The sequence below is a fragment of the Oreochromis niloticus genome, linkage group LG7, assembly GCF_001858045.2.
Source record: "Oreochromis niloticus isolate F11D_XX linkage group LG7, O_niloticus_UMD_NMBU, whole genome shotgun sequence".
Lineage (NCBI taxonomy): Eukaryota > Metazoa > Chordata > Actinopteri > Cichliformes > Cichlidae > Oreochromis > Oreochromis niloticus.
The window spans coordinates 54,618,899-54,632,322 of NC_031972.2; the positions used below are offsets into that span (position 1 = coordinate 54,618,899).

Genomic DNA, 13,424 nt, shown 5'->3' on the forward strand with positions numbered 1-13,424 from the left:
CTACTTATCTGATAGCTTAGCATTTAACCATTTCACCTGTTGAAACTTCAAATTGTCCAGAGTCCAGAAAATAATAGATGATGTCATGGTGGCTACATACAACTTTTATATACAGACTATAGTGTTGTAAAGTGGCTGTATTTCTTTGTCTCATGGTAGAAAAACATCACTGTTAAGAGGAAAACAAAGGGATATGAGCTGGTTTCTTTTTATGATTTGCTTACAGTTATGACATATCTAGGGAAAGCAGTGTTTTCTTACAAAGCACCCTGGACCTGGCTCAATTCACAGAAAGACATAAACATAAACATGCCTGGCCAGCTCTCCCTAATAAAAGAGAGACCCCAGTGGGATTTCTTGGTTAAATAAAGGTAATAATAATAATGAGGTGGTTAGGTCTATAAGCAGTTGATCACTGAGAATTACCCTGAAATAAGCTGATTTATTATTGAAAACTGCTTACCATATATGTTGAATTGTAAGGTTATTTCACACGTTTTCACGTGTAGCTGACCTGATGTGTACTCACTAAAATACACTCTACTCAAATAAATACAATGTGTGCAGAAAGGACAGTGTTGCCAAATGGGTGATTAAATATCAACATCAAATTTGTCTCTAAACACAGAAAAAGAAACAACAGAATTATTAGTGAAACTTTTATTTATAAAATGGAGAAAGAAAAGATTACCTGAGATTATGTGGCTTCCTGTATGCACAGTCAGACATTGCACAATGCTAAAAATGTATCCTGCATGATAAACAACTTTTAATAATTGTTAATACTGTTAAAGTAATATAAAGACCAATATTTATATAAATGTGTGAAACAAACTAGGTATGGAATTAAATGACAAATCTTTAAGTAGTATAAATATTCAGTGTTACTTTAAACAATATTTATAAAAACCCACAAACACAGTATTCCACTTCAGTCAGTATGTGGAGTCCACAGGTCATGGAGGTTCATCTGGAAATGTTTCCATTGTATACAGTAACATGGGGCTGATGCAGAGGTGACAGTGCATGTGCATGAAATTATAAGTGAGTGTCCACTTATTCAGTAACTGTGGCATTTGAGGGGCTGCCATGAATGATCTTTGGACACTTTTCTCGTGGTATGCAGTAGTTGTTGTGTAGGACCAGACCAGCAGGACACTGACAGCCTGGAACACAGGGCTTGAAGCAGTGGCTTTCTATCACTCCCAGAGGTACATCGACATTAAAGCAGGTTACAGGACAAGGGGGACCGCACTCATCAAACACAAAGCCCCTCTCCACTGGGCAGCCCACAGCTGTGGAAGACAGGAGCAAAGAAAACACTGTGAGACACAGAAAACACTGTGAGCACTACAGCTTCAAGCATATGTCTTATTTTGACTTTTTGACTTTTACTGATCCTCAGCAGAAATTTCCGGGTGGCTGACAGAAGTGAGGCCAATGGCTATTTATTTTTAATTCAGAATGAATCATATTGCATTGCTTCCTTATAACATTAAGCAGTTTATGTCATGGAATGCCGTGTGGCAGGCAGACTGTGGACCCAGAGGCAGGACACAAGAAGAGAAATAAACTCAAAAACTCAGCTTTGCTTGCTGGCAAATTACAGAAATTACACAAACCAAACGGAAAACTAGGACTCTAGGAGAACACACGGACAAGAGAGCACACAGCAAGAGGGAGGATGTGACAAAGAACACAAGCAAAATGAGAGTCAAAATAGCCAAGAGGAGATTAGGGCAAACGAGATGAGAGACTATCAAAATAAAACAGGAAGTAGCAGAACATGGGAACAGAAACACAGACAGAAAAGGAAACAAACACAAAGAAGGAAACACCAAGGACAAAACACAGGGATGAGGTTAGGACACACATGGGAACATTAAGAAGACAGGAATTGTTGCCCATTGTTATGAAGCTGACAGCTGGTTGCCGGCATGCACGCTCGATGTGAAATGATAATATACCTCCTAGAGTATATTTGCCACTTTTTGGTGATTTACTCACCACACAGAGATGCGCTCCTCCACTGCACGATGACTCCTGCTTCTCTGCACTGGCTCGCGTAGGCCTCCAACGTGTCACAAAGACAGTCATCAGTATTGGCACCGCAAGCGCAGAGGTCGTAAACACAAGCTCCGTACCACTGTTCAGGAGGCACCACGCGATGACAGGGCTTAAAGATGGCAGACTTTAGGATTTTACAGCGAGTGTTGGCCCCCTTCTTGGCCTGGTAGCCTGCATCCTTACAAGGGTCAACATTCTCGCCAGGACGACAGGAGGAGCGGAAATGGGTACCATTTGTGACCTTAAATGACAAATATGATTTTATTTGCATGCGGTCAAAATTAGTGATAAGCTATGTATTTTACACAGTCTATGTATTACTGCTGTGTATTGATTTTACCCTCCAGCTGTTTCCAAATTCAGACTCAGATAGGGTGATTCGTCCATTTGGCATCCGGAGGTCATCCTGGTAGTAGTTGTTGAAGTTTCCACAAAGACCACAGGTGTGGCCCTTATAGGAGCCTGGCACACTTACTTCCACATGTGAACGAGGACTCCACAGCACCTAAGGTGAGCGAGTGGATGTACCAGTTTGTTACAAAACTGGGAGTGACCAAATATGTGAGAAGGTAAAGAGACAGAAAAGCAAAGAGTACTGTACCTTCAGTCCAATGTTAGTGTTGAGTAAAATTGTGTTGGTTTGCCGTTCAATATAGATGTATGGTTCCCTGAGAAATGGCAAAGTTACAACCTCATCATTCACCTGGATAAAAGAGGAGATGGATGAGTGAATGCACAAAGCATAAAGTTCACTGGGTAAAACCCTTTATGGTCTATTTACATACAAACCTTCACAATCCAGTCCTGCAGTAGCTGCACTGTGACGTCACCCAAAAACACAGTAACCTCTTTAGTCCAGGACACTCCTTTACGTCCACGATCATCATTTGTAGCATGAACACTGTAAAAAAAAAAAAAAAGTGCTTTCTTGTTTTGTACTTGTTACCTTTTAGCACAATTTTGTTTCACATCAAGGTGCTTTAAATACAATAACAATGCATCTATTTTCTGAAACACCTCCAGTTCCAGACAGCTAGGATGTCCAAGACTATTTTTTCTGCGAGGCAATGACGGTAACTGCACCTCTTGGGGAGGTACTCCATATCATTACCACCAACACAGAACCAGTACTGTTCTGGTTTGTTTGAAGAGAAAAAGAATCTCTTTTTATTACTGCTGTCAAAATTAACGCGTTAATGCAAAATAATCCGCCATCACGCTTAACGCGTTAATAAATTTTAACGCGATAACACATCTGGAGGGCACAACGACTCAACATACCTGAAACGTTTCTGTCAATATATATATATATGTATATATATGTATATTAGCACCGCTGAAAATTAACAAGTTAACGCGAATTAATCCGCATCGCGACTGAAACTTTTTACGCAATTAACGCATCTAAGAGAAGATTGAAGAAAACTATTCAAATTCTCTTTGAATTTAAGCTTAGATTCTTTGTTTATTCTGCATTTACTTCATTGTATCACATAAATGTCAGTTAGAGGCTTAAATATAAAGTTGAAAAAATCAAGTAATCAGGATCAAGTAATTGCGATTAATCGCGATTAATTACAGATAATTGTGAGATTAATTGGTTAATTTTTTTAATCTATTGACAGCACTACTTTATACAATGAATTATTATAGCTATTGTTTGGGATGAATTTCACCTGAAATCTCCACTCTCACAATCCTGTGTTAGGACATATGTGCAAGTTCCCTGGAAGTGCAGCATGCGGCCATCGAAGGTCCGGTAATGAGGATCGCCAAAGGCACTGCAAGTAGCTGGACGAGGAAGGCAATGAGGACAACACAAACCTGGAATAACTGCAGGCATCTCATCCTGGCAGTAAAACACACAAACAGACTGTGTTAACACTGGCTGTGTGAGAATATGATGAACCTAAAATGATTAAAAACAAACAAACAAAAGTCTTCAGTGACAAAATGTGCTCTGTGGAAATAGCCAGCGTGTGAACACAGATGAGAAACGTCAGATAATTACTGATTCTCTGCAAATTGATGGGTGAGCATCATGGGAACATTTCAGATAGTGATGAAACGCCATGAAAATGTGTTTGTGTGTGTGCGTGTTTTTTTAATAAACACTCACATTTGCACAGGTGAGGGGAGGGCAGCGTTCACTGCGACAGTGTACGTCTCCAGACAAACACATACAGCTGGTGCATTCATCCACCTCCCAGTGTTCGTTAGAGTGATACACTGTCCCCTGGTACAAACACGACACCTCCGAGTCTACAACACATACACACACCAAAGTAATTCTTTGTAAAGAATACACCTCATCCATCTGTCACATCATTCCAGTGTCGAATACCCAGAGGTGAAAAGCCAGCAGCTGTTTTTATTTTGTGATACCTTGGCATTCATAGCAGCATTTCCCAGGAAGTTTCACTTGCTTTTGTCCTTCCAGACAAATGGCAGGTAAACACTCTTCAATGCTACACTCAATGTAGCCCAACTGAGGATGCAACCACAAACAGACTTCTTAAGAAAATAATCTCAGTAAATAAAAAAAGGTTTATTTTAGAAACGCTATTTTTTAAATATAACATTAGTGGCAATGTGCTGGTGTGCCCTCCACCTAGGCTGTGGCCTTTCTGTGTGGAGTTAGCATATTCTCTGTGTGGGTTCTCTCTGCGTTCTCTAGTTTTCTCCCACAGTCCAAAGACATGCATGGGGTTAGGTTAGGTGGTGATTTTAAGCCCTGTGACTGGAGATCTTTCCAGAATACTCTGCCTCTCGCCCTATGTCAACTGGGATAGGCTCCAACACTCCCAAGACCCTAAATTGGATAAGGGATAAGTTGGATAAGAAAATGTATGTATGTGTGAATGGAAAATCATATTAATATTATGCCTTCAGTTAGGTGAAATTTAAGTGTTTTCCTTAGCTTAACAATCAAAATCAACCCCTCAGTATGTGCAGCTTCAGAGCACTGGACTCTTCTTTTTGTGTCTTTTAAGTCATTCCTCAAAAACTAAACCCTTCCACCTGTGTTTCTTTACCACATTATTTTTTAATATATATATGTATATATATATATATAAATGCCACATATCAATGCTACGTCATTACTTTAAGTTCTTCATGATGGGTGTCTAGTTTTCTGTTGACTTACAAAACAGGTGCATGTGACACAGTCATCTTTGCTGTCTTTCCAGCTGGTGCCATTTAGCACACGCCTGTTCTGATCCTCAATTACACAATCTGCGAGGAACAGAGGAGAGCCAACACATACAGAGATGTATTAATACCAAGAATCAAAATGTTAAGACTGCTGCTGTTCTATCACATCATACCTTTACACACTGGGCAGCATGAGTCCGGAGGGGTGAACTGCTCATTTAGAGGGCAGGTGAGTAGTGGGCAGACTTTGTGTAAGCAAGTCCATGTCAGGTCCTGTACAGGAGATAAAGACAGCATCACTCAATAATGAAAGTCTGTAGTTGCTGAAATATCTTAATTGTAAGTATATTTTATTCCATAAAGTGTTGTTGTTTTACCTTACACTGGCAGGTAAAACAGGGGTCATCTGTTGCCAACACCTCATTACCAATCAGCGCAGTGGTACAGTTACTGAGAGGCTCTAAACATAGACACAGATGTTAGAGAGCTCAGCAATACTGCAGAGATAATACACATATAATTTATTTATCAATTTGTTTGCTACTGACGTGCACAGACAGGACAGCAAGAGTCCGGTCCAGAGAACAAGATGTTGCTCTTAGGACAGTCAACCAGACTGGGACACTGCTTTCGGTAACACTTCAGGTGCTGTTCTCCATCTGGCATCACCTGAGAAACACACAAAGTGTCAAGAAACTGCTTCAGATTTTACTATTACAGCTTCTATCACTCTATTTATCCATCTATCTACATTTATTTAACCATGAAATCTCACTGAAATCAAATATCCTTCAAAGGGAAATCCTTGCATTACTTTTACGTTATTTCTGTCTTTCTGTTTTTACTGCTTCAAGCAATTTTGCTACAGTAAGTAGAACTCAAGCTTAACTGACTTCGGAAACATCATTCATCACTTTGACTTTAAATACTGCACTGATCACTGGAACTTGTGCTGCCATATCACATTGTGTGACACAAATAGGGTGTGGGAGGCAAAGTAACAAAAACTAAAGGCACTTAGCAGAAAAAACAGGAAAACACAACTGGAAGTACAAGAGACGGCACAACAGAGAGTGAGGAGAAGATAACTGGCTAAGTGGGGACAGGAAGGGAATGAGAAACAGCTAAACATAATCAAGGTAATCAGGAAACATGAAGTAAACCCAAGACAACACACCAAAGAGATGCTAACTGACAAAGTGAAACAGGAAACCGAGAAGATAACTAAGCTCAGAGACACACAGAGACAGGAAAACTCAGAAACAGTATTGAAAAAGCATTCCACAAAACAAGGATCAGATCTGAGAACTTTAAAAACGTTTATTCTAAGGTTGTCACATGATATTTTCATACCATGTTTTTCACACATGAGATAATATCTTGTCATTTGTGTCAGTACAGTAATGGCATATCTAGAATCTCACTATCAATTTTTTTTGCCAAAAACCTGAGTAATGAAACTCTAAGACTGTGAATGCCCCGTTTTAAACACAGATTTAGTATAGAAAATAAGTTATAATAAAAAAATAACCTAAACCAAAATTTCATGACCACACACAGAGATCATTTTTATTTGTTTCATACCTCACATGTGCAGATCTGACAGGGGTCATTGGCTGGATGGAAACTGTCCCCTGGTCCATATACTTTGCCCTCAAATACACAGTCTGCTCAAAAAAATAACGACAGATTGTGACAATAAAAGAGTATGAACACATATATTTTAGATTAAAGGTGAAAGTAAGGTGAATATGCTTACCAGCACACATTGGGCAGCACTCCCCAGGCACACTGATGAAGTTAACACATGGAGACAGACAGTGTACTTCAGAGCAGGTGGTCACACCATCCACGCACATACATGTCATACATGGAGTCGAGTCTGCAAACCAGCTGCTGCCCTCTGTATGCTCCGCTCCTCCATAAACACAACCTGAGAAGAAAAAGTGAGTCACTGACAAACTATTCCTCCGGTGATTAGAGCTTCCATTAGTTTATTTACCTCTACAATGAGGACAGCAGGCTCCTGGATCGGTCACCTGATGCACACAAGCAAGCTTAGGACACTCAGGAACTGCACAACGCACCTCACCTGCCTGCGAGAATATCACAGATCAGCATTTCAATACAAGAAAGGCAGGAAATATGGAGAAGAATAAAATCTATATCTGCAAACAAGATTTACAAAGTCAGACCTTACAGACGCAGGTGGAGCAATGGTTTGAACTCAGGGTCCACGTCTGCCCATCACTGAACTCCTGTCCATTCAGCATACACACTGAGTCACATGACCAAGAGTAGCAGAGAAACAAAACGTTGGAGAAGTCAGTCAGACTTATTTCCCCAGAGTTTGTTTTAATGTTGTGTATATTCAGTATTACAGTACAGGGTGGGATTACCAACCCAAAGTGTAAGCCTGGGAAGGTAAGCCGACCCTGAACAAAATATGGCATTAAGACTGATGAACAAGCGATTGTGAGTGGGCTATGGTTAAAACATAAATGTTAAAAACTGACAAAAAGATAGAGGATTGAGTGTGAAAGAAAAAACTGTGTAAAGCTGTAGTGTTGGATATATTATTAGTTCTGTCAGAATTACTTAGATTACTTCTCTCTCAACTACAGTAATTTAAAATTGGACATTAGGTTTTCGAGCCTTTGCGTCATTCCACATGAAAAGGATAAAGGCAGAGGAGAGGTCGATCAGGAGTCCTGACAGAACAGAGCAGGTTATCGGTGACAATAAGCATTGAATTAAGTCAGAAACAGCATTAAAAGCACAAAACGGAAAATGTGGGTGTGTAAAGGAGCTTGTGGGGTAACAGTAGCTGTTGCAGGCTGAAGCAGCTTAAGTAGGACATCCCATATGAGATATGGCCAATAGAATGCGCAGAAGGGTATCAGCTGAGCCTTCACCTGATGTTGGCTGTAATTGAAATAATCCAGGTTTGTGAAATTATACTGCAGACAAAGCCATCGTTGGGATGAAAACACACACTGCAGCTGCCAGGGAATGGTGCAAGGTGGTGATATGTGCTGGATGGTGGTCATGGCCTCTTTCTTCATTGACCAGTGGAAGGCCATACAGTGCACCTGGAACTTCCTCTGTTAGGTATCTGTATTTTCAGCTTGTTCTTCAGTCACATGTAGGCTTTGAGTCTTGCACCACATTTTTCACTGTCTGTATTGTTTTATATTGTTGTACCAATGGTGATAAGTAAGTAGAGCCCATGTGCCGAAGAGACCTCCTGTTGATCTCACTGATTGATGTTTGGGCCCCACATTTTTTAATGAACAGCCCACAGTGGGCTAGCCCACAGAAAACCCATCTGGGGATTTTTTTCCCTTTCAACCTTACATGCAAAAATCAATAGATTTGCAGGAGAGGTTGAAAGAAGCTAGCTGCCAAAATTACACTTGCTTACTATTTTATTAATTGTTACAGGTTCTTGATTTTGTCCATGTTGCCAGTTTGTTAACCATTTATTTTACACACTAATTTTGCTGAGAATGAGTGTGGCTTTGGCCCCACTAACTTCTCCTAAAGACTCCTTTCATCCCAGCAGAATCACATTAATATGTTCTTTGGTTGTTCTTGTAGAACTTTGAAGAGGGGAAAAGAAAACATCAAACGACATTTCACAAAAGACACAGACAAGTTCTGACAAACAAAAGAAATCATGCAATGACGTCACAACAAAGAAAAACACAAATTGTTGTGATCTTCTTCCAATAATCTCTAACTACTTCTTCTTTCACCTGCTGTCATTATGGGTCACCACAGTGGCTCATCAGCCTCTATTTCACCCTATCCCTAGCATCTTTTTCTGCCACACCAACCCTCGGCATGTCCTCGTTCACTACATGAATCTTCTCTGTGGCCTTCTTCTTTTCCTGGCAGCCTGGCAGCTCCATCCTAAACATCCTTTGCCAAATATACCCACCATCCCTCCTCTGCACATGTCCAAATCATCTCAGCCTTGCCTCTCTAACCTTTCCAAAATGCTCAACCTCAGCTGACCCTCTAATATATTCATTTCGTATCCTGTCAATTCTGGTCACTCCTAATAAAAATCTTAGCATCTTAACTCTGCCACCTCGAACTCCGCCTCTTGTCTTTTTTTCTTTTTTTTTTATAGTGTCACTGACTCCAAACCACACAAATCACAATATTGTCTACAAATATAAAGTCCACAGACACTCCAGTCTGTCTTCATCTGTCAGACTGTCTATCACCATTGCAAATGAGAAGTGGCTCAAAGCACATCCCTGATGTACTTCTACTCCCACTATGAACCCATATGTCACTTCATTTTTCTCAGTTTCTTTTTTCTTTTCAAACTTTTAAAACTCTCAGATGTATTTTTAAAAATATTTTTCTCTTCTTCAGTCCTCTGCCAATTAAATGTTAAAACCTTAAGCAATTTAATCAAATCCTAAGGCCATGCAGTTCCACAGACCTTAAACAGCACACAGGAACAATAACTGTGTTTTCAAAGGGATCACTGACCACTTAGCAAAAAGTCTCCAACTAAACGTATTAGCAAATGGATCATGGGACCAAACTGTTGAAAGTTTGCTGTGGTGGTATGTTTATTGAGTATTCTGGTACCAATCCAGAGAGTAGGTCTGGGAAGGTAATCCAACCCTGACCCACTGACAAAACACAACATTTATACTGGTGAACATGAGGATGGGCTGGGTATGGTTTACATGCAAGTGTTAAACAGTGACAAAACATATAAGGTGAAGGGTCTGGAAGACAACAACTGGGTGACAAGATCAAGGACTAAACAAAGACTTCTTATGACAAAATAAAGTGGTGATAGGGTCGAGGGGTCAGGGGTAGACGACTGACAGGGAATGCAACCAGGAACAAAAAGATGATAATGGTCAGAGATTCAATGTTTCAAGTTAGTGAGTGTCTTAATAGTCTTCATCCAAAGGAAGCAGATTTCCAAATTAGTCCATAAAAGGTGAAAATAACATGTTCCAAGTTGTTGAGATGTGTAATTTTTTTTTGATCAGGTGCTTGGATTCAAAATAGATTTATACTCTTTGTACTTCTGTGACATTTCTGTTTAACAGTGTGAAAATGGTAAAGATTACATAGTAATACAGGTTAATTTTCTGTGAAGCCCTTGTTATATTTAAAAAGTGAATACATACGGGATCCTAGCTTTCTTTATAATGAATTGTCAGCTGTGTGTTTATAATTTCAGGATGTACCTGAGCATGGTTCTGACATGGAAACTTGTTGAGCACAGGGTGGTTGTTGGCAGCCGTCGGACACACATTCAACAGTGCCCGCGACACAGGTGCAGCTCTGGCATTGGTTTGATGGGGGCCTGAAGCTTTCACCGTTAGAATAAACAGCATCCTCATAGAGACAGCAGTCACAGACGGGGCAGCATTCCCCAGGACGTGTCACTGGATTGCTACAGGTAATGCTTGGACAAGATTCCTGCTCACATACCACACCACCATTCTACACAATACACATACAAACACACAAAAAAGCAAGTGCAAATTAATGCCCATTAAAAAGTCAGTTCTAATCTGCAGAGTTATTACAGTTTTAAATGAGTTTTTAATTTTATTTCATTTTGACTTTTTGTTTTTAATTGTTTTTTTTTTTGGGTTTAGTTATACTGTTTGAAAATATTTAGTTTTAGTTATATTTTTATTAGTTTCAGTTTTAGATTTAGTCTTTTTGAATTGTAGATAGATACATATGTTAGAGGCAAGACTTAGTAAAATCAGCAGAGGATTTACAATAAAAAGACAAAACCTTTTGAAAGCACTTAAACCAAAGTCTTTTAGATATAATAATAATATATATAACAAAAAAATATCCATCAAAGTCTCATGAGGGGAACTGTAATAATAAGTTGGTTTTTTACCAAACAAACAAATATTAAACCTAAGGATATTTCCTCTATATTTTGATTTTATTTTAACTGAAATGTTTTTTCACATATAGTTTTAGTTTCTGCATTAGTTTTAGTTAACTATAATAACTTTGATCATTTGGTACAGCAGGGGGTAAAAAAAATGACAGCGCAGTAGGGAGTTTCCTTTTTCTAAATAAAATAAAAATTCACCAAATTGTAATGTGCTGATGGGGTTAGGATGGTGCTATTAAAGAAATAGCTAAATATATCTTTCTTAAGTAACATATACTGTTTAGATAGTTTACAGGTGGCTACAAAACATTTATAGCTTGCTTCTTCTAAGTCACCAAATTTTTTTACTGGAAGTATTTTTTCAGAAATCTGAAGGAACATAACATCTGCCATCTTCTGTGAAAAAGTAGGCTATAAACTTTCAGAGCATACATGATCTGAAATGACAGATATTTGCTGGTCTGGTTCTTAATATAAACCTGTAATCTCTAAAGTTTCTGATTTCTGATTTTTCGGTGTATACTGCATATCACATTTGATACAGCTGAAAATAATGCATGGCAGTACCTGACAGGAGCAGCGCTGACAGCTGTCTGTAGGGTGTGCAAATTGCTCCCCACTCAAACAGTCGCGTCCGTAGAAATTACATCCATCACACACTTCACATGCGCAGCTGTTGAGAGTTGGATGTGGGCATGACACAGCAGGGCATTTTCTTTGCTCACACACTACCTCACCTCTCTAAAAAAACAGCAAAACCCAAACAAAAATAAAACATGATGCCATGATGGTGAACTTAATAAGCGGTTTAAATAGTGTGTCGCTCTCGCTCACTGAACATCTGCAGTCCTTGCACGCTCTCTCTTGTTCAGGGAGAATCTGTCCATCAGCATAAGTCAGACCTTCAAAACGACAACCTGCATACACAATAAAGCGTCAGTTACCTACTTATTCTACTTAACATGAGCTGTGATGTATTGATCGCTGATACCTCCACAGACGGGGCAACCACAAGCATCAGTGACTGGATTAGGACAAAGGGCTTCAGGACACTGCTTCCTCCTACATTGCACCGAGCCTCTCTGTAAGAGAAATAAGCATGACATGGTGTCTAAAGCTAGTAGGAATGTCTGTGTGGGTGTGCTGATACTACCTGGCAAATACATTCATAGCAAGGGTTTCCTGGGTCAGGAATGGACTGTCCATTGAGGAGGACTGCACCGTTATAGGAACAGCCTGTCAAATAAAGATGGATTTAGTTGGTCAAATTGTAAAAATAGGGGAAAAATATCACAGTGTGGGCACAGTTAGTTTATTAAGCGTGCATACGGTCACATTCTCCACAGCACTGTCTTGGTGGTTTGTAAGGGTGACTGCACTTTTCATCACAGGGTATCCTGGAGCATGCGACATTCCCTCCGTAACAGTGACAGACAACACAGGGGTCGCTGCCATCACGAAACTCATTGCCGTCAAGATATTCTCTACCATTATACATGCAGCCTGCAAGAAGAAATTTACAGTTTGATACACGCAAAAAAAGATCATTTTTAAATGACTTTAACTGAGGCCAGTGATTGGTGCATTGGCTCAGGTTCTCACCATCACAGGACATGCAGCAATCTCTCTGGACTGGGTGTTTACAGTTGGAGGCAGGACAGCGTTTCCTCTGACACTGGACAGAGCCGTCACGACAAGCACACTCACCACATGGCTCTGATGGGTTATCCCACATCTCGCCATTAACTCGCTGTTGATCTTCATATAAGCAGCCTGAGAAAAAGAGAGAGAGAAAGATAATTGATAATAAAGACGCAATGAACAACTGCATCAAATATCAGTAGTGTTCTGATCTTTAATTAAGGACATGACAACTTGTACCTTCGCAGCTCCGACAGCAGTCTTGTTTGATGGGGTGAGAACAGTGAGCGAACGGGCAGCGCTTTCGCTTACAGCGGACTGTCCCGTTGGTGCAGGCACATGATCGACAGTCGTTATTGGGGTCGCTGAAATGCTCCAAGTGATTGTAGGAGCTTTGTTCATACACACAGTCTGATGGAGGAGCTGAAGAAAAAAAACAGTGAAATTATTCATCATAAAAGCTTTCAGGAGTCAGCTTCAGAGTCGTTGGTATAACTTATATTTTGCCATCACCAAATAATTTTTGTATTTATATTTAAATTATATTATACTATTCTCTCATTACATATGTATGTAAAGCATACAAACACAGTATTTGACCAGTTCCTATTTGCAGTGTAGTCCTAGACTCAGAAACAGCTGTAATTACTCTTCC

The 13,424-nt window shown here is 39.7% G+C and overlaps 1 protein-coding gene across 13 annotated transcripts in view; it reads right to left on the reverse strand.

Moving 5' to 3' along the window:
* Positions 1-645: 645 nt before the first annotated feature.
* kcp (kielin cysteine rich BMP regulator) overlaps positions 646-13,424 on the reverse strand; it is a 29,800-nt gene continuing 17,021 nt past the window's right edge. For 12 of the 13 annotated variants that reach the window (XM_025909054.1, XM_025909055.1, XM_019361556.2 and 9 more), the window contains 24 exons: positions 13,010-13,192; positions 12,731-12,901; positions 12,458-12,631; positions 12,282-12,364; positions 12,120-12,210; positions 11,963-12,045; positions 11,696-11,869; positions 10,452-10,710; positions 7,419-7,501; positions 7,226-7,319; positions 6,983-7,156; positions 6,808-6,890; positions 5,772-5,892; positions 5,601-5,683; positions 5,397-5,496; positions 5,216-5,304; positions 4,453-4,555; positions 4,187-4,329; positions 3,744-3,916; positions 2,857-2,968; positions 2,669-2,770; positions 2,408-2,572; positions 2,008-2,308; positions 646-1,295 (listed from right to left, as the gene is read on the reverse strand). In XM_025909054.1, the coding sequence (XP_025764839.1) occupies positions 1,057-1,295; positions 2,008-2,308; positions 2,408-2,572; positions 2,669-2,770; positions 2,857-2,968; positions 3,744-3,916; positions 4,187-4,329; positions 4,453-4,555; positions 5,216-5,304; positions 5,397-5,496; positions 5,601-5,683; positions 5,772-5,892; positions 6,808-6,890; positions 6,983-7,156; positions 7,226-7,319; positions 7,419-7,501; positions 10,452-10,710; positions 11,696-11,869; positions 11,963-12,045; positions 12,120-12,210; positions 12,282-12,364; positions 12,458-12,631; positions 12,731-12,901; positions 13,010-13,192 (3,383 nt within the window). In that variant the 3' untranslated portion in view covers positions 646-1,056. Of the gene's footprint in view, positions 1,296-2,007; positions 2,309-2,407; positions 2,573-2,668; positions 2,771-2,856; positions 2,969-3,743; positions 3,917-4,186; positions 4,330-4,452; positions 4,556-5,215; positions 5,305-5,396; positions 5,497-5,600; positions 5,684-5,771; positions 5,893-6,807; positions 6,891-6,982; positions 7,157-7,225; positions 7,320-7,418; positions 7,502-10,451; positions 10,711-11,695; positions 11,870-11,962; positions 12,046-12,119; positions 12,211-12,281; positions 12,365-12,457; positions 12,632-12,730; positions 12,902-13,009; positions 13,193-13,424 lie in introns of those variants that run through there. The other variant, XM_019361558.2, reaches the window with a different exon arrangement.